Below are 21,977 nucleotides of genomic sequence, written 5' to 3' on the forward strand. Positions count from 1 at the left end.
AGGCGCCTATGAAAACCCAGTTTAGAAATGATAAAGGCCTAAATTAGTGGTGGAGAGAAAATAGAGCAAGAAATATTTATGAGCTGGATTTGGTGATCAATTAAGTGTAAGAACTGAGGGAAAAGCAGGATTCAAGACTGATCACAAGTTTCAGGTGACTGTGTGACCTGTGGCCACTTAACTGTCTTCTATCTGAATCATTAGATGTTAAAGATGATTCATTTTCTATGGAAGGTTCCATGCAGGCTCAATTTATCATGTGTGCTATGGACTCTACTTCAAAGTTTTGGATGGTATTAGATTTCCTTATTTAGATCTTCTGAATCTTGTAGTCCTTTGATATTACTTTAGACCCTTAAATGCTTTTCCTAGAAATAGGTTTTCCTTCTACCCATTTTTCAGTCCCTGGAGTTTCAGGGAGACAATGTGGATGACTGTGCACTTTGTGTATTAAAATCTCATTCATTAGCCTCAGGAACAGCTTGATGTTTAAAGTTGGAGTTACACAAATGCAAGTCTAGGGCAGAGGTTTTCAAAATGTGGGCCAGGAACCCCTAGAGGTTGCTGGCATCCTTCAGGTAATCATCAGGGTTAAAACTATTTGCATAATCATGCTAATATGTTATTGGCCTTTTCTAGTATCATTCTTTCATGAGTAGACAAGAGTTTTCCAGATGCTACATGACAGATTGAAAGCAGCAGCAGATATGAGAATTCAGCTGTCCTCTATTAAGCTGAACGTTAAGATTTCCAAATTGTAAACAAGACCACTCTTCTTACTAAGCTTTCTTTTTGCTTTATTTGTTTTAAAGATGAGTTATTTTTAATGAAAATATGTGATGTCAGAATATACTGATTTATTATTATTTTTAAACAGATTAATAGAAGTACTTTTAAAATTTCTAAGTTTTAATTTCTAATACTGTAAATGTCAGTAGATATAACCCACATGAACAAAAGCTCTTTAAAGTCCTCAATAATTTTCAAGGGCATAAAAAGTTCCTGAATAAACAGTTTGTGAACTGCTGATTTAGTGACTCTGTAGTGTGTGATTTAAGGAGCCACAGCCTGTTTGGGAACATGAACCATGATGGAAACCACCATTCCATAAAATGGATAGTAAATTAAAATAAGTTTGGTTGATAAACAAAATAGTAAATGCTAAACAGAACCCCAAAAGAGGGGAAATCCATTAGCTGCTGGCAAACCTGGACAGCTGGTCACCTGTCATTGAAAGAAAATACCCTTCAATTAGTATGAGGAAATCAATGAAATGAAAAGGTTCCTTATTCATACTTGCACAAGACCATGAGTGAAAGAAGAATTGTCCACATCGTGAGAGTCTTCCTTTTCATCCCCCGCCGATCACCAGAATTCGTGTGCCTAAGTTTCGTGGGAGCTGGGCTGTCCTTTCCCCTCGTTGTATTTCTCCACTGCCATTGTATTTCTCTCCATTTCTCCACTGCCTGTCCCCTTCAGCTTCTCAAGCCTGTATTCACAACCCCAGCCCACTCACGTACGCCCTATGTGGACACCGAATTTCTGATTCTAACAGGATCATTTTAAATTCATCGCACACCCTGGCAGAAATATGCCTTTTTCAGAATTGTACAAGGGAGGAGAAGGTAAGGAAGGGCTGCTCTCCAATTTTGCCTAAGATGGAGACCAGAATCTTGGTTTCAGTAGTTGAGTTTGATCTACTTGGTCAAGGAAAATACCTCCAGGGAGTGTTCTTTAACTTGGTGTACACCAGAAAGGCATTTGTTGAAGATGACCGATTTGATTACGCAGAATGTAGTATGTAAATGCATATAGAAAAAATTCTAGGAGGATATACAGTGGGTTATGAAACCAATTTCTAATTCTTCTCCTCTAAGGAACTGGTAAAAAAAAAAACCTTACTCGGTATAATTAAGGGAGAAGTTCTGATCTGCTCTGGATTTTAATTTCAGGTCCTGGGACTTTTGTGGGTTCTCTTCTGTTCTTATTCTACCCTACTCAAGATGTCTACTTATTACTTCAAGGTCCCTCATTATCTGTGTCTGTGCCTGTGTCCTGTGTCAGGGAAAAAAAAAAAAGATAGTCTCTAAAGCTTCACTAACCTTGGCTACCCTCAAATGTGTTTCCCCAAATAGTTTCCCTTGATAACACAAAGGGCGGCTGCGTCATCCTGAGGCTTTGAGTGTGTGGAGTCCTTGTCCATCCCTTTCCCCAGCTCTGATTCCTCTGTCCTCACCGTGAGTGTTTTATGCTTTCTTTGGAACCCACACACACTCTGCAGAAGCAGTCAGTTGAATCATGATTCCATTCTCGTGGGAACATTAACTTCCTGCTTCAAAATTCATCTGGGAGCTGTTGTTGCCTTCCTCATTCAAACAAAGTAGGAGACTGTATTTCCTAACTTCGGGGGACTTTTCCTGAAGTTGCCTGATTTTTGTTTCCAAAACCCTAAACCCATAAAAGAGACTAAATAAGGACTTCAGGGAAAGGGGGACTCCTGAGAGAAACTTAAAGATAGCGGAATGCATTTCTCCCAATCTGAGGAGTGGAGAGTCAACTCTGTGAGTCCCACCAGCAGGGGAAGCCTGTAACCTGTTCCATGAAAGTGCTCTGACAATGTGCCAAACTTAGAGGGACTGGCTGTATCCTAGGAACGGCTCCTAGTCCCCTGCAGTGCAACTGCAGTGTCAGCTCACCTGTGGGATCTCCGCTTGGGGACGAGGGGTTTCTGAGCAATGACCAGGGTGGGATCAGAGAGGCTTCCTTAGCGCCCTGAGGATATAGCAGGCTCCCAGACGGGTGAACAGCTCTGGGGACAGGAGATCCTCAAGAACGATTGTCTGCTGACAAGTGGGGACTTTGAGTTGATATAAATAGGATTTACAGATAATAAAAAATGTGATATGTCTGGCTCACTTGAGTTTGTGGATTGAGAGCTGTCTGCATTATACCTGGCAACAGTAGCTCTATTTCTGTTTAATTACTTTATGTCCAATAAGAAGTTGACTTTAATTTCTCAGAACCTGATACTATTGCTTTTTGATTTTTACATTCAATTGTTGACCTATACAACCAAGTCAATAATTGATTGCCTCGTCCTTTCCAAGTCTCTTCATTTCTCTCTGATATTCTTATCTATTCATAAGGCCTAGAAAACTTTTTGGGAGATTAAAGAAATCTTAGGAATCCCTATGCCTGGACCCCTAACTTTGTATTTCAATTATTGATTGACCTTTTGGCAAATATTTTTATTTTCACTCAGAGTTTAAATGATCCTTTATTATTCTGGGTTTCCCCCACCCAAATAATTTGGGGGTGTTACGGGTTGAATTTTATGTCCCCCCAATTCATGTTGAAGTTCTAGCTTCCTCAGAACACGACTTCTGACCTCAGAACATGACTCCATTTTTAGAAAGGGCCATCACAGTTGTAATTAGTTAAGATGAGGTCGTACTGGAGTGGGATGGTTCCCTACTCCAGTATAACTGGTGTCTTTATAAAAAGTGGAAATTTGGACACAGACACTCACACAGGGAGAAAGCCATGTGAAGGTGAAGGCAGAGACCAGGGTGATGCTTCTACAAGCCAAGGAATGCCCAAGCTTGCCAGCAAAGCACCAGAGCTAGGAGAGGGACATGGAATAGATTCTTCTTCATGGCCCTCTAAAGACATCAACCCTGCTGACACCTTAATCTTGGACTTGTAGCCTCTAGAACTGGGAGACAATACATTTCTGTTGTTTACACCTGCGGTCCCCAACCCCTAGGCCATGACCCAGTACCCGCCCGTGGCCTGTTAGGAACCAGGTGGTGCATCACCACCTGAGCTCCACCTCTCCCCACCCCATCTGTGGAAAAACTGTCTTCCATGAAACCTAGGAACCGGGCCTAACAGCAGGAGGTGAGTGGCAGGTGAGCAAGTGAAGCTTCACCCGTATTTACAGCCGCTCCCCATCGCTCACATCACCGCCTGAGCTCAGCCTCCCCCAAGCCACCACCATTCTGTGGAAAATTGTCTTCCATGAAACTGGCCCCTCATGCAAAAAAGGCTGAGGACTGCTGTTCTGGCCATCCAATTGGTGTATTCTTTTATGCCGGCCCTAGCAGACTAATACAGGGAGGTAACTATGCTTCTAAATGATGGGCCCTCGGAGGTCTATTTTAAGATGTGTATAAACCTAGAAATGGCTGGAAATAACTTGTTAAAGGCAAAAATACTAATAAATGTAAAAACCCGTTTTGTCTAGGATGGGGTTAGGATGAGGAATTTGTTGTTTGTTTTAGCTGTAAAACTGAAATGAGACCAAACCAGTTCTGTGAGTTAAATGTATCTTTAGACATAGGGGTTCCTGCCCATTCCATAGGTAGAAGAGATAGTTTTTTTAAGTGCTTGCCTTTCTTGTTTGTTGCCAGGAAATTTCATAGTTTGTGGTGCTAATCCAAGTCAGCTTGCAAAGCATTTAGCACAAGGGAAGCCTTTATTTTTAAATTAAGTCCCTCCTTTCTCTGTAGCATGAGCTCTACAAGGTTTGGCAAGCCTTAATTTGTTTTTGTGTGGTTTTTGAGTGACACTGGAAATCTATTCTGCAATATTAATTTCTGACTATACATGTGTGGGTAATGGAGGAGAAAATCTAGGAGAATAGACAATGAGAGGAGACAAATACAAAAATTTACATTAATTAATTGGGTGGTTTTGATACTTGTACTCAGTGATGGATTGGGTAGATGGCGAGGAAAGAGAGTGTTTTATCTTTGTGGCTTAAAGATAAAGATGAGTAGTGCTGTTTGCTGAAAAGAGGGAAGTTTGGGGAAGGAATAGATTATGAGGAGTTCATTGCAAATACGTTAATTCCGAGATGCCCAGTATACACTGAAGTGAATATCAAGTAGATTGTTGGATACATACATGAGTCAGAAGCTGAGTGGTTGTACATTCAAAAATTGGGAGTCATCAACATGTGATTAGTATTAAATCGTGGTACCTAATTACTTAGAGAAAGAGTATAAAGAAGGCAAAGAGGAGGACCTAGGATCAAACCTCCAGATCTCAATATTTAGAAGATTAGAAGAAGAGGAAAATTCAGCAAAGAAAACTTAGAATAAAGAAGAAATCAAGACGATTGTGTCCTAGAAGCAAAAAGAGGAGAGTGTTTCAAGAAGCGTGGGATGCTCAAATGTGTAATATTTTGCTGGGATAAGATGACCAGAAAATTGTCCATTGCATTTGGTTAAATGGAAATCAGAGGTAACTTTGACAAGATCAGTTTCAGTAGAGTTGTGGAGGGCAGAAGCCAGATTGAAAGAGAGATTAGGAAAGGAATATAATTTAGGACTACTGGCACCCCTGTTCCTAGCTAGCTCTTGGGAAATTTTTTCCATAATGAGAGAGAGATATAGAGATAGACGTAGAGTTAGAGACAGGAATAGAGATAGAGGTAGAGGTAGAAATAGAGAGAGAGAGAGAGAGACATGGGGGCAGGGGGTGGGGAACAAGCACAAGGCCAGTGGTAGAGTGAGAGATTTCTACAAATCTGAGATTCAGAATCTAGGGATGCCTCTACTTCCCAGTTCAATGAACCAATTATTTATTTATTTATTTATCTTTTTAGAGATGGGGCTTCACTTTGTCACCCACGTTGGAGGGCAGTAGCATGATTATAGCTCACTTCAGCCTTGAACTCCGGGGCTCAAACTATCCTCTTGCCTCAGCCTCCTGTGTAGCTGGGACTACAGGTGCGCACGCCACCATGCCTGGCTAATTTTTTAAATTTTTTGTAGAGACGGCGTCTCTCTATGTTGTGTAGGCTGGCCTTGAACTTCTGGCCTCAAGGAATCCTCTGTCTCAGCCTCCCAAAGTACTGGGATTACAGGCGTGAGCCACTGCGTCCAGCCAATTCTCTTTTTAATCTAAGCTAATTTGCATTGGGTTTCTGTAACATAACTGGAAGGGTTCTGACAAATAGATGACATACCTGAAACTGGAGTTAGTACAATTTCCCACCTAAAGAATCCCTCTACCTCTTTTCTTGGCTATAGCCATGGAAGACAAGGACAAACAAGGCTCCCAGAGGTCAGAACTAGAGTCAAATAGTTTGGCTACCTCTGCTCACTGCACTGCCAGAACAGTGAGGCTTTTCTATCTCTGAGCAATAGAATGCGGAGTTTCCAATGGCTGGTGACAATTGTAAGTTCTTTCCCCTTGCCCTGATTGTCCTGTTTTTCCTGTACATTGGGCATGTTAGGGATGGTACATTTTTCATTTAGTTTTTAGGTGCCATATCATGAGAATTCTTGTCTGGATCTGATTGAAGAAGGAATGCACATAATTTGGAGATCTGAATGTGGAGCTAAATGCAGTAACTTGGTGTGATTTTTTTGGCTTGTCTCCGTTTGGGAGATGGTGAGTGCATTTTTGGTTTAACATAGAATAGATGCATCCACCATATCATTCAGGAGCATTCTGGGAAATGCATACATGTGTGGGCACAATGGTGTGATTGTGCGGAACACCCAGGACGTGGACTGCAGCTTGCTATCTTTATGTCTGCCATATCTGGAGAATGGCTTTTTCTCTGACTCTGATCTTGTATAATTCTGTGACTGTGAATCACAGTTTTCCTGGCTAGAGGGATTGACATAGGTTCAGTCAATTGTGATATCCCACTTTCTCCACCAGAAGTATGGGTCCAGGAGAAGTCACATGAACTAAGTAAGATGGGCCGAATAGAGTTCTTTCTCAATTTTTACTAAAAGACAAATTGCCTTACTATTGAGACCATGGAACTGGAAGTCTATAGGTAACATTTTTCCCACTGTGTGAAGACAGCTTGTCTGTAGTGGGAAATAATGAGGACAACACACAGGAGCAGCACTAAGATACAGATATGGAAAGAGACAGAATACTCTAGTTCTATTTGAGTTTGTGGAATCTAATTGTAAATGAAGCAATACCTGCTTCTGACTTCTCAGTTATATAAGCCAATCGTTTTTTCTGTGCCTTTTAAAAAAAGAATAAGATTGTAAGAGAGTGAGGGTAGGTGATAATTTTAAGAAGTTTGTCTGGGAGAAGAAGCAAAGAAATGGGATGATAGTGGAGGGGAAGGCAAGAGAGGTTCAATGGACATCTTTCGTTCACAGAAATTACTATGACATGTTAATATGCTGAATGGAATCCTCCAGAAAGAGTAAGATAGGAAATGCAGAAGTAGATTGGGTGGCAGGGGTGCACAATTACGGGAGCAAGACTTTGTGACAGGTAGAGGTGATGGGATTCAAAGCCAAGTGAAAGGACCTGCCTTTGATAGTCAGAAGAGTATCTTCTCTGTTTGTTCAGTAAGGATGCTTTCCTCTTCAAATAATAGAAACCCAGTTAAAGAAATACAGTAAAACCAGCTGTCATCTCATACGACAATAAGTCTAGAGGTCAGGCAGTTTCAGAGTTGGTTAATTCAGTGGCTCAAAAATGTCACCAAGGACACAGGTGCTATGCATCCTTTGCTCTACTATCCTTTATATGTTGGCTGTGTCATGCTTGTAAGATATCTGCAGCAATTCCAAGCATTATATGCAGTTAAAACAACATCCTGATAAAAAGAGATGTGCTTCCTCCTGTGTGTCTTTTTAAAAATCTGGTAAAATCCTCCTCAAGCTCCAGGGGCACCGACCGTATTGAGTAGGGAATCGAGCTGTTGCATGCCCATGTCTAAAGTAATCTCTCATATCTGGGAATGAGACCAACGTGGCCAGCTTAGTTCAATCATGATTCATGCTCTGGGCCTAGCCACGGCCAAGCCCCCCTAAACACATGGCTGTTAGCTAATCCAACTTGGGTTTCCGTTAGCAAGGGGTAAATGGTGAAATAACTATTGGGAAATAAATTAGCAATATCTGCTGCAGTAAGGTTTTTATAATATCTTAGCCGTTGATGGAGCTACCCATCTGGCAGCTTCTATTTTTTCAGTGAATTATTAATGAGATTGTCATTTTGAGTGAAGGGTAGGGGCAGAATTTTGAAGAGAGAAGGAAGTATGAAATGATATTTGAGGAGCAAGTCAAGGGAAATAAATAGTTATCTCAAAGAGGAGAAAAGCCAATTTATTAGGAGAAAAATATAATGGCATTTTGATTTCAAGGCAGTATTGAGTATCCATCTGAGCTTGTGTTTATTAATTTAAAATGAAACTAGTCAATCCAATTTTGTGATTTTTTTTTCTAATAACATTCAATGAATGGATGTAATACTAACAATTTTATAAACCTGAAGGCTCAGTAGGAAGTCATTTTATTTATTTTTTAATGGAGGTAAAATTCATAGAACACACACATAGAACATTTTAAAATATATAATTTGGTGGCATTTAGTGCATTCCCAACATTGTGCACACCCCCATTATCTCCTCTGGTTGGTCTCACACTCAGGGCCACTATTTCTTTACTTGAATCGCCCCAGGTTAAAGTACTAGACAACTAAGGACAACCCCTATTCCCCGGAATTCACTGAAATTTTTCAAACAAGCTAATCCCAAGCTTGCTTACCTTGACTCATCTGTCTCATCTTAAGGAAGCCAGAATAAGAGCTACAGGTCTGTAGTACAACTTGGAATCAGGTTGTGTAATGTTTTATTCTTTTTGCTCAAGATTGCTTTATCTCTTCAGGGTCTTTTGTGCCTCCATACAAATTTTAAGGGTCGTTTTTGTTTTCTATTACTGTGCAGAATGTCACTGGTATTTTGATAGGTATTGTATTGAATCTGTAGATCACTTTAATTAGTGTATATATTTTAATAATATTAATTCTTCCAATCCATGAGCGTGGGATATCTTTTCATCTTTTTGTTTTCTCTTTAATTTCTTTCAACAATGTTTTATAGTTTTTTTTTTTTTTGTAGAGATCTTTCACTTCTTTGGTTAAATTTATTCCTAGGTGTTTCATTTATTTATTTTGCAGCTATTATAAATAGATTGCTTTTTCAAATTGATTGCTGTTTGCATATAGAAATACTATTGATTTTTATATGTTAATTTTGTGTCCTGCAACTTTATTAAGTTCATCTATCAATTCTAAGATTTTTTTGGTGGAGTCTTCAGGTTTTTCTAAATATAAGATTATGTCATCTGCAAACAAGGGTAATTTGGCTTCTTCCTTTTCAATTCAGATGCCCTTTGTTTGTGTCTGTCCTTCAGAGGGCCTTCTAGGGATTCTAAGCTGACTGACTATTGTGTTCCTTGAGCCTGACCACTTCAGTCATCTCAGCACTAGAAGATGCTCTAAGCCCAGGCTTGCCATGAGCCTCTCGAAGGCTCTGAGGTTGATGCCGCTTTCTGGCTCAGCTGGACTTGAGGAAGACCCAAGGAAAGTATTGGGGCTATGTGGGAACACTTGCCAGGCATCTGAGTCCAGAGACTCTCCCCATGGCCCGGTTGGGCATGCCTCCCAGCTGGTCTCTGCACAACAGGATGGGCCCCTGACTGCAGCAAGAGGGGCTGAATTCAAGACTGAGCCCTTTCAGAGTCTGCTGTGGGAGGGAGGCTGTGGGCCTGTATCATTGGCTCAGATGGGTTTACATCACTCAGCAGGTTACTACACAGTTGGGTAGTTCCTTGACTACAATAGGAGGGGCTATTGCTGAGATTTGGCCCCTTTGGGATCCTTCTGTGGGATAGAGGTTGGCATGCCTGTCATGTTGGCTCAGACTGGCACCATCTCCCAACAGGTTCCTGCACAGACAGGATAATTCCCCAACTACAGCAGAAGGGTCTGGAGCTGAGACTGGGACTCCCTGGAATCTGCTGTGAGACAGAGGCTGGAGAGCCCAGTCTTGGCTCAGAGGGATGTATGTCACCAAGGAAGTTCTTGCACAAGTAAGTTAGTTCCCTGACTGTGGCAGGAGGGTCCAGAGCTGAGACCGGGCTCCCTCAAGATCTACTATGGGATAGAGGCTGAAGAGCCCCATCTCATTGGCTCAGAGTGCTCATAGCTCCCAACAGGTCCCTACACAGACAGGATAATTCCCTGACTGCAGCAGAAAGGGCCCTAGCTGAGACTGGGCCCCATCAGAGTCTGCTGTGGGGCCAGGGCTGGAGAGCCTATCTTGTTGGCTCAGACAGGTATGCATCTCCCAGCCGATTTCGATACAAATGGGATAGGTCCCCAAATGCAGTGGGAGAGGCTGGGGCTGAGACGTGGCCTTACTGGGATCTTTTGTGGGATGAGAGCCCTGTGGCAAGCCCATCAAGGAGGTTCAGACTCCCTGGGCTATAAGATATGGGCAAATCTCCATCTGGGTCCTTGTGTGAGCAGCCCTAAGCTGGGAGCTCAGCTGAGTAAGGCTAGAACAGCACTGGAGGGCAACTTCCAAGTTCACTGCTGAGACTGATGTCAGGGGGCAGACGAGCCTTTCTGCCAAGACACTAGTGTGCACAATTCCTTCTGGACCCCTTGGCAGTTGGTTTTGTTTGCAGGCTCAAGGCTAAATGGGACTGTAGCCAAGCCTCTTGAGGAACTGAGCCGTTTCTGGTCTTGAACCCAGAAGCAAGCTCAGCAGGGCAGATCAGCCAACTGGGTATCAGTCTGTACTCTCAAAATGACCCTCCTAGGTCTTAGGCTCCATCAGGCTTTCCCCAAATCCCACCTGAATCCTAAAGCTCCTGTGTAGAGACTTTTGACTGCATCTATATGTAGAATTCTTATTGTTATGGGGGAATACGAGCAGGTTACCTTCTATTCTGCCATCTTGGTGACATCACCTAAAAGTATATAACTTCTTTGGGTTTCACAGATTCACAACTGGAGAGGAATTTTACTTCAGAATGAATTATATCTTGAATCTTAATCTTATCTGATTTAGATGATATTAATTATTAGGTAAGACTTTGAACTTTAGACTTTAAAGTGGATGCTGGAAAAAGTTAAGATGGAGGTTGATAGGGTCAGATAAATTTGCATGTGAGAAGGACATGAATTTGGGGACCAGGGGTAAAATGCTATAAACTGAATTGTTGTGTTGCCCCAAATCCATAAGTCCTCATTTTCAATGTAACGGTATTTGGAGGTGAAGGCTTTCAGGTAATTAGGTTTAGATAAAGTCGTGAGGGTGGAGTCCCCATAATGGGATTAGTGCCCTTATAAGACAAAGAGACCAAAGTTCTATCTCTCGCTGCCATTTGATAATAGAACAAGAAGGCAGCCATTTGTAATCTAGGAAGAGCGCCCTCACCAGTAGCCAACCATGCTGACACCCTAAAATCAGACTCATATCTTCCAGAACAATGAGAAATAAGTGTCTGTTGATTTAGCCAGCCAGTCTATGGTATATTTTGTTATATCAGTCTGCACTGACTAGGACACCTATCTTCAAGTTAGCTGATTCTTCATATGCCAGTTTATATGCCAGGTTCTATTGAACTCTTCTAGTGAATTTTTCATTTGAGCTATTGTGCTTTTCAACTCCAGAATTTCTGCTCGATTCTTTTTTACAGTCTTCAGTTTCTTTATTGATATTCCCCACTTGCTCATACATTATTCTCCTGATTTCCTTTACTTCTTTGCCCATGTTTTCTTTTACCTCTTTGAGCATATTTAGGACAGTTAATTTAAAGTCTTTGTCCAATAAATGTAGACTTTACTCACTGGGCTTCCTCAGAGATGGTTTCTGTCCATTCCTCTTTTTCTCGTGACTGGGTCATATTTACTTTGTAAGGCTTGTAATATTTTGTTAAAAACTGGATATTTTGAGTATTGTAATGTCATAACTTTGGAAATTAGGATTATACCTCTCCCTCCCAGAATTGTTGTTGTTATTTGTTGCTTTTTGAGGACTGTAATCGTCCATTTGTTTGATGATTTTCTAAACTAATTTTGCAAAGACTGTATTCCTTGTCATGTGTGGTCACTGAAGTCTTTGTTTCAATATTTTTGTAATCACCCAGTGACCTGACAAAGATTTCCTTCTATATCAATCTCTTTCTTCATCAAGCACTTCTCTGGAAGCTGAACATATTCTACTATACTCCAGAGTTCTGAAATGGTTGATTCTGACAATTCTTGCCAGCTCAGTGGTTATTTTTGTGGCAGGACTAGTTCCTGAGGCTTCCTAGTCTGTCATCTTCTGTGATGTGCAAATCATTTTATTTCAACTATTAGTTAAATATGATTCTAAAATAGTATATCAGTACCCTTTCTTGACTGTATCAATATGGTACAATAGATACAGTTTATATTTATTTGACTTTTAATATATTGCAATATCTTTATAGTGTCATTTTGTTTAACATTGGGTAAATATTAAAAGTTGAATTTTCTGAGTAGATTTACACAACCTCAAATGTATAATATAAAAGTTGTTATTTTGCTTTATACAATTCTTAAGATGAATGTTGTTCTTGCTTTTAAAACAACCTCCTCTTTCCAAATTTGTTAAGACCATGGGGGAAAGGGATAGAGGCCTAGTCTTCCCAAAGTATCAGAGATAGAATATTAGCTTCCCAACATCACATGAACCATATGTTTCAGCAAATGTAACTAAGTAGGATATACAAAAATCGATCATTTAAAGAATAGATGCATTCCTACTCCCTTTTTTGTAAGCAAATACCTGATGCTAAGTGAGACTGAGCTTTCTGTTTTTATGCTCTTTCAAAACAATTACTTTGTAAAACCAAGCAGTTTTTATTTTAAAAATAAATAAAAAAGCAGTAAAAAGGAAACAATGTCCAAGGTCCCCAGAATTTAAAAGTTCAACTCTATATCTTGCAGCTTCTAACTTAGACTTCCTCTTACTTAAATTGATGCCTTATTTCCCATCCCATAATTGAATTTGAATTTATGCAACATTCCTAAGGCTTTCCCAAATTGATAATTAAACTTTAAAAAGCTTTAAAACCCCCATGAACACAATGGAGTGAATTCAAGATGGAAGCTAGCATATTGTGATTTGGCAGTAGAGCATATAGTCTTTTATGTAGGGCCCAAATTTAGAAAAAGAAAAAACTCAGATGTGTAGTTTTTATTTTAATCTCGTTTATCTCATTTCTTTTCTCTTTTTTCCTTTGGAATTACCAAGCTTGTTCAATGGGCCATTTGGAAAGGGCCTGGGGGAATACCAATTGTCCTATGCTGATGAACAGTTTCACTATTATTTAATGGAATCCAACAGGATTATTAGTTCTTGCCACAACATGTGCACATGAGGAGAAAAAAAATAAAGTCCCTTTGTTCTGCTTTTGAGGTGAAGTTGCATATGGGAATTAAGACTCATAGCTCAAAAAATGAACAAATGGAAAAATCTTAGCAAAGATTGCTCCTTGCCACTTTGATTGTGTCTTGTTACAAGTTTTGACAGAATTCTCCATCCATTCTTCTGAAGAATTTGTAATCTAGTTTGAATACATATGACTGGAGAACTACCCTATAAATACGTAGCAAAGTAGCATAATAAAATCCTATTTATGGGCTCCAGGGTCATAGAGTCAGTGAGTTGTGCGCTTAAGACCCAAACATAGATCTCCTGACTCCAAGTCAGAGTTTCTTAGAGTTAAGCTAAACCTGATCTAAACATATATGAGTCAAAGGGATAGTCAGTCAGAAACTCCTTACAAAAAAAGAGGAAATAGATGGGATTGGCATCTATACAAAAAAGAAAGCAAGATGGCAATACAGAGAGAGTTCTCAGGTCTTAAGAAAAAGAAAATACTAGTAAGTTTCCTTTAAGTGTATAAGTTAACATGCTTAGAAAGATTGCTGAAGTCCATATGATAAAGGAAAAAACATCACAGCCTTTATTTTGGAGGGAGCCTAAGAGTTAGGGCTTGAGTATGATATAAAATCCAGGGACTAAGGCAGACCAATATATAATAGATCCAAATCTAATCTCTTCTTGTTAGCTGTGAGATCCTATGCAAGTTAATTCACCATTAAAGCATCTAATTCCTCAATCTTTAAAATGATGATAAAGAATACAGACAAAACTGCTTGCAAGGTTTTGAGCAATGGAATAAGGTAAAATACATACATAGCAGCCAACAGAATGCCTGGTGTAGCATAGCTACCAAATCAATGTTAGTTTGCTGTTTTCCATAGACTTTTCTCACTAGTCATCAAGAGCATGGAATCTTGGAACTAGACAGTATATTAGTAGAACACTTATGGCAGCAAGTAATAGAAAACTCAGCTCCTTAAATAAGGAAACTGATTGGTTTAGTAAGTGCAAGTTGCAAGGTAGGGTGTGCTTGAAGACTGGTTGATAAAGCACTTTACCAGCGTCATCAAGAATCCAAGTTTTTTCTGTTGTCCACTCTTCCTTTCTAAATATGGATTCATCATATACCTGATTTCCCTGATGTTTATAGGAGGCCTATAGTAGCTCTCATATCTGTTAGGTGAGAGAGATCTTCTCCAAGTCACACTCCACTTCTGTGCAGTGTGGGTGACCCAAATTCGGTCACATCTCCTTGTATAATAATATTGCCAGAGGAAAGCCAGGCTTTGATCAGTGTAGGCCCTGATTCCTGAACCAGTCAGCAACAAGGAGGATGGGATTGTCATGATTACCAGGGCCTTCTTCTGAACGGGGGTCAAATTTGGATCTAGGGAGTCAAACCCAATGTCTACTACTGAAAACTTGAGTTTCAACACTTACTTGCTATGTCCTTGGGCAAGTTGTATAACCCTGTTGAAACTCAGTTTCTTTATCTGCAAAATGGGAAGAATAATAGCATGAACCTCTCAAAGTGTTTTGAAAATAAACTGAGATACTGAAATAAATTTTAAAACAAAAGGCTCTGCAGAGTGTCTGGTATATAGTAAATGCCCAAAAAAATGTTAATTATTGTTAATATTATTTATTCTTCTATAAAATTTCATATTATATAATAGCTGTTTTTAAATTGTCTGACTTTCTGGCTAAAGTATAAGTTTTTTGAGGATATGAACATTATTATTCTCATTTTCTATGTCCGAATTCTTATATATAATAAATGTCCAACTTATTTCTTTAACAAATGAGTGAATAAATGGTTACCTGTGGAGTGAATGAACAGAGCCCTGAAAACAATGGAAAGTAGATTTAAGAGAAATACAACACTGGTGACTAGATGGATTACAGGTCGGACAGGGTATGGGAACAAAATGGGCCTGATTGAGAGGGAATGTATTGGAGAGTGAATAATTTCAAGACACAGAGAGTGATTTTCTCTGAAGATTTGAGTGGTTGCAGGAAGTGAGCAAACCAAATACAGTTTGAGTTCAGGGTACACGGCTCATAGGGATTATAATATCTTCAGATATTTTGTTTTACAATTTGATAAACAACAAGTACTTAGATAAAACCCAGAAGAATGCCGTTATCTGAAGGAGGCAGAGGAATAATAAGAGCTACTAGGTGCTTGATATGTTCCAGGCATTGTTCTAAGTGTCTCCTTTTGTATAAACTCACATAATCCTCAAAACCAAACCATGAGATAAGTTGTATTCTTTCCATCCCCACCACCATTTACAGAGAAGAAAATCAAGCCCAGAGAGGCTGAGCAACTTGCTTAAATCACACAGATAGTAAATAGTGAAACTGAGATTTTTACCCAAAGGGTCTGACTCAAGAGTCTGTGTGTTTAACCGTTGCACTATTCTGTGTTTCTACTAAAATGGAAGGGTGCTCAGAGATGCCAGACTCTAATCCCAAACCACTTAGTGCCATAAGAAGCACCGCAGGTCTCCCAGGCCACTGACAGCCAAAGACACAGCCAACAGTTCATGACAAGTGCATGCCCTCTGGCCCTCTCATCAGGCTTGACAAATCCCCAGCACATAACACAATGGCTGTGGAGGGTGCCGACTGAATAAACATTTGTTCAGCGAATGATCATGTGGAGGGGTGGATGGGGGCCAGTATATGTGGTGTGCTCATGGTATATATGATGGGCAGTATTTATGATATGCTTATTTCTACGGCAGATCGACCTCTTCATGCTTCCCCATTTGGTAAATTTTTCCAAGATGAGACAGTGTGCCTTGCAATAACACTCAGGGGAACATGAAAGAGATACTTAGAGATAATCCATGCTTCAGAGGATACACTGGGAGTTGCAATGAATACAAAATTGTGTGTCCCTTTCCAGGGACTCTTTCAGAATTGTTGCTGAGCTCTGGAGAAAAAGCACAATGAGCTGTCTGAATGAAAGGAGAAGCTAGTCCAGGGGCTCTCCATGGGAATTAAGGGACTAGGGACTATCAAACTACCACTTTCCTCAAGAGGAATCCACAAACAGTGAAACAAAGACAAAGCCACTGCTAGTAATTTTTTGGTTGTGGTTTAGCATAGAATCTGCCTTTGATCAGACTTTAACTTGAAACTCCTGCATTTCCCTTTAGCTCTGTGTACCCCGCTGCTCGTATGGTGAACATTCAAGGGAGTCAGATTGCCCGCTCCTTCTAGAGAGCTGTAGCCTCCCAAGAGTTAAGTTTCAAGAACCGTATGTAAACCACAATACAGGTTTCCAACTCAGCTGTACAAATAAAGCATAATCTTGAAACACAGTGAGGATCAGTGTTGAGATCCTTGCACTAGAAATTTCTTGGCCTATTGTAACTATGTGGTCTCATCTCTTGGCCAGAAAGATAGTAATTATTAAAAATAAATGAAATCAATGTTTTCTTCTTCTTTTGCTATGCTAATCATTTGTCATCTATGAGGAATATTCCAGAAGCTATTTTCATATTTAATAGATACTGTAGAGCTTTTAAAATATCACTGTACTTGCATACCTTGATAAGAAAATGTCTTTAGCTTGCAGTCTCTGAAGGAACAAAATCAAAACTCCTTGAACAAGTTTCCTTGCTGGAGGAAAGACTAGAGGCGATGGTCCATAAGGAAGCCAGTGAGGAACCTCATGAAAAAATGGTTCTGGTGAAAGACCAGATATGTTGTAGAAGAAATTATCTTTATTTCAAAAGTTACCTAACCTTATATAAACTGACAGTTCTACAAAGCCATTTCTGGCTGGGTCAGAAGTTCATATTTAAGTTCACAAGGATAAATAACAATATTTTGTATTTGCTAAAAGTAATTTTCTTCCTTGGTGAATATTTACATATAAAAATTAATTTTGTTACTGGTAGTTTTAAAGTTTGTTTGACATGTATCTTTTTGAATAACATTAGATGAATATTTTGTTTATTTTATAAATGGTATTAATTGTACAAATGTTTCTTAGTTGTCAAAGTTGAACCTAATCAAAGAATAGTTTCTTTCTGTGTAGTGAAACAAGCGGATCACAAAATTTGGCATTTTTTTATAAGAACTAATTAATCTCTAAATTTCTGGACATTTGTGTGTGTGTGTGTGTGTGTGTGTGTGTGTGTATAAATCATTATATAAATTTACCTCTTATTTAACCCAAAGGGTTTGTATCTGCCTTTGGAATATATGAATATGTTTTTATGTGAAAGTGTATATATAGGTATGATACAGGGAGTATTAGCATTAACTATAGCACATCAAGCCAACATTATTTTTCCTAAGCATTTCCTAGTTGTTAACATATCTGTGTATTTTATCTTTGGGTTCTTCCATAGAATGGGAAGGGAATAGGGACAGGAGGAATGATTTCTCCAATGATGATTTTCAAAAAAATCTAGCTAAGATAATATACAAGACTTGAGAACTGGTACATATTTATATTTGGAATACTTTGAATATGTAAAAGGAAGATTTATGCACTTGGTTTCTAAACTTCCCTCCTTTTCAGTGCATTGAGAAATTACAAGCTGAAGTAAAAGCTTCCCAGGAGCAACTTATAGCCCATGTAAGTGTTTTCCTCCTTTTTTCATTTCTTTATTTATATCATTGTTATCCTGGAAATGAACAGAAATATTTGCTCTAAGTTATAAATGAGATTTGTCTGTTGCACACCGAATGAGTATTTTTACTGCTTCTATAGAATTGTTTTCCAAAAATTACAAACTGAACTCTTATATATAATCACATGGTCTAATTAGGTACTATCGGGATAAGAGAATTGAAAACTAAAGGTAGAAAAGAAGCCAGGCTAGTTTAGTGAGTAGATGGATGTAGAGAGATGTGGTTATTATTGACACGTCCAACACAGGTCTAGAGCAGTGCTTCTTAAACTTCACCATATGTGAGAATCGCCTGGAAAGCTTCTTAAAACAAATTGCCCAGACATTCTGTTTCTTGCATGCCTAGGTTGGGCCTGGGGATTTGCACTTCTAGGTGATTTTAGATTCAGGTGATGCTGATGCTGCCAGTCTTTGGACCACACTCTGAGCAGCACTGTTTTGTGTGTATGTGTGAATATGAATATATATATGAATATGAATATATACATATATATTCATTCTGCTCCTGTCTTGTGATTTTTAGGGCAATGACCAAATAAACCAATCAGAGTACATAATTTTTCATTTTCTCCTGCAAATACTCCCCTGAGAGACTTATGAATTTCTAGGGCAAATTTCTTTTAAATGTTAGCCTGTGTTTATTCAGATAACAACTCACGAGCATCTCCTGCCAAAATGTCCTTGTGTATTATTCACACCCATAAAGCTGTCACCCCGCCACAGTCCCTTCCAAAGGGTTTGAACAACTCTAATGCCTTGGGCATCTCCTCAAAGACTGGCTTCCTTTCCTTTCAGTCATCTCCTCCACCTACGTTCTGGCTGCTATGGGATGACTTCTTGATTAAGGATACTGGCCAGTCATGCTAATGGCCAACCTCAACACTGCCGAGCTCCTCAGACAGACCTGAAAGCTAAGGAGCTGCAGTCCAGAAGACCTGCAGAAAAGACTGCAAAATAATAAATTCTGGTGACCATCTCTCTGGGGTTTGAAATAAATGGAGTTGAGTAAAATCTTGGTAACTACCTCATTTTTGTGCTGGAGAAGAAAAAAGCTAACCTGCTTTGGCAGTTAGCAGAGATTTTAACTCTAAATTCAGAATCTTCTTTTGGCCTTCTATGCTCAATTGATCAATACTGAAAATGACGAAGGGCTACATTTGTGGCATTGCAACGTGTTCAGACAGAAATATGTCTCATTAGCCCTGTATTCTGTTGCAGATGCCTCTCCCCTGGCCTGCCCCTGAGGGTGCCAGATAATTACTATTGTTAAAGGATGTCCTTTCATGACAGATTGATACCTACAGCCATTCACATGGAGGGGAGTTTGGTCTCCAAATTTTTTAAGGAGAGCAGATGTATTCACTAAGCTTTTGATATTAGCTTCTGGCATCTCTTCATAAAAAAACAGATGAAAAAAACATAGTTGCTGGTGCCTTAGGACAATTCCTTTGGTGTCTTCTTCCATTGCCTAGTTTCTATGGATTCTGCTCCTGTACCACGCTGGGACTGTCTCAGCCTTGTGTGAACTGGAATTGCTTCCTTGTATTAGGGTATTGATATCAATAACTGAGGATTCTCATAAATAATTGACCAGCACTCAGGTTTCAACATGGCAGTGTATTCTTCAATGTTTTGCTTCAATTCATTAAGAAAAACTTAAATGAAAACATTATTAACAATAATGTTTATTGAGAATGGATTGTGTGTCTTCTCCCTCAATCACCTCTCTCTGCCTCACACTGAACCCACTAGTAACATGGAGCCTCTGTTTTTCTTTGCACATTCAGTATTGTTTGATGCTCTGTGACTTTGCTCACCATATTTTTTTGGACTGGAATATCCTTCCTTCTCCTCTTCGTCCAAATAACTCCTACTCTCTTTGCAAGACTCATGTAAGGACCAACTTCTTCCTTAGTCCCCAGATTACTTTCTCTGGGCTCCCATAACCTCCCATAAATACATCTATTTGAGCTATTGAAAAAAACACTTTAGATAAATTAAATTTAACAGAGTTTATTTGGGCAAAAAACAATTCATGAATTGGGCAGTACTCAGAACTAGAGCAGGTTCCGAGAGCTCCATTTAGCAGTGTGAGCAGTGAGCTTTTATATGCCAAACACAGACACAAAGTAGAGAACTTATCTAATTGGCTACAGCCTGGCCTTTGCCTTATTTGGGCTTGATCTGATCAGTTGGCTGCCTGTGATTGGCTGACACTAAGCTGTCTGTGATTGGCTGAAACTCAGCTATTTGTTACAAAAAATATACTCCTAAACTAGGTTTCAGTTTGTCTACTGAATTAGGTTGTGGTTTGTTATGTAGGAACTCAAAGTACAGAGAAAGCCTCAGGCCACTGGCTTATTCCATTTAGCAGAGCTCAGTATATTGCACATTGTTGATACTATCCAGTTAGACATCTGTTCTCCACTAGACTCTAAGGTCATTGAGGGCAGCACCAAGAATGTGTCTCTGAATCCACCATACCAAGTCCTGGATTGGGTACATTGTAACCACTCAACACATTTTGCTGAATTGAGCTGAATTTTACTCTGATCGTGTCATTTCCTCAGTTTCAAAGCCTAGACTGAGTGGTTGCCCATTATCCCAGAATAAATTGCAGCCTGATCATGCATTTATCACGCTGACCGTGATGGCCTGACCCCTTTCCTGTGTCATCTGCAGCATATGTCTGGGACCCCCAAGTGCACCAGTCATCCCTGCCCTTGGGGCTTTCTTCATAGATCCTTTCCTCCTGGAATACCTGTCCCTGCCGTAGAGTTTGCCAGATTTTTCCCATTCTTTATCAAGATTGTTCCTTCCAGGAAGTTCTCCCTGACCATCAGCCCAGAAGTATCCCTCCTTCCTTGGGCTTTCACAGCACTTCTCTGCACCTCTCTCCTGTCACTTGTCACACTGTGCCCCACGATAGGATGATTTGATGTGACCGATCTCTTTTCCAAGACCGCGAGCTCCTGGAGAACAGGGAGCAAGTCACTTTACCCTTATGCCTCCCACAGTGTCCAGCCAATGCCTTGTACAGATTTCATTGAAATGAATTGTTAAAATGGCTAATTAAAAAATAAAATTATTTTGGAATTTATAAGAGCATACTTTATCACTTGGGGAAAATAACTTTTAAAAAGGATTGTATTCCTTAAAGCTGCCAGTAACAAAAGGCATTACTTTGATCTGTGGCCGATGCTTTTACGGTATAACATGCAAGGAACAAAAGGAAACGACCTCTTAGAGTGAAAACAGAAGGAAAAAATAGCAGAGAAGGAAAACATAGTTGGTGGGAAACCGCTATTTCAGGTGAAGTAAGAAGAGTATCTAAAGGAAGCATGATCTTAACGTGAAAATTAACAACATAGTGTCTTGGCTTGCTTTTTTTCAGAGTTCACTCATCTAGAACTCAGCAGTTGAACCATATTAATGTATAATTAAGTTGATAGCTATGAAATGAAGAAAAGATACCAGCCTTAACATCTTAGAGTTATCATTTGCTTGTATTCTGAAGATTAAAATCTCATCCCATTAACTTTACTGTCCTAGTCACAGCGTATACATTTAAAAAAAGTTGTAAAGAGCTGTTCTTCCCAGCGCACACATCAGCACCGGGCCGAGTCGCCCTGCGCATTTTTATCCCTCCCGCATGATTACGTCTCTACTTCGAGACCTACATGGGATAAAACAGATATTTGAAGTGAATGTTTATAATCATTTGAAGATAAGTGTTCATGTTAGGGCAACTCGAGTTAGGACTAAGTATCTTAAGGAAAAATTCCTTTTAAAATTAATGCCTTCCAAATGATTGATCCATTTCTCGCCTGTGTTTAGTATTTTGGGGTATGAGTGCTTAGGCCTGTCTGATGATCAAATTATCTGCAATAGTCCACAGGTCTGCCTCCCCCGTCCCCATCCCTATGGCCATCCCATCTCTTGGCATCTAGCTACACACAGGATCTGACCAGGGCCAAAAATTTTATAATATTCAATGGAATTATTTCAAAAACGGTCATCTGGGTAACTGGGTGGTAGGCCTTCAAGTGCTACGTCGTTCTCTGTACTGTCCTGTATGTTTGAAATATTAATATTTCATAATAAACTAAAAAGTTACAAACATT

The 21,977-nt window shown here is 39.6% G+C and overlaps 1 protein-coding gene across 1 annotated transcript in view; it reads left to right on the forward strand.

Annotated features, from left to right (window-relative positions):
* LOC105810959 (caldesmon-like) overlaps positions 1-21,977 on the forward strand; it is a 162,547-nt gene that overhangs the window by 13,716 nt on the left and 126,854 nt on the right. Inside the window, 2 exon segments of the mRNA XM_012645028.1 lie at positions 16,781-16,908; positions 17,738-17,798. Of these exon segments, the coding sequence (XP_012500482.1) occupies positions 16,781-16,908; positions 17,738-17,798 (189 nt within the window).

Source organism: Propithecus coquereli, unplaced genomic scaffold (assembly GCF_000956105.1).
Source record: "Propithecus coquereli isolate 6110/MARCELLA unplaced genomic scaffold, Pcoq_1.0 Scaffold224, whole genome shotgun sequence".
Lineage (NCBI taxonomy): Eukaryota > Metazoa > Chordata > Mammalia > Primates > Indriidae > Propithecus > Propithecus coquereli.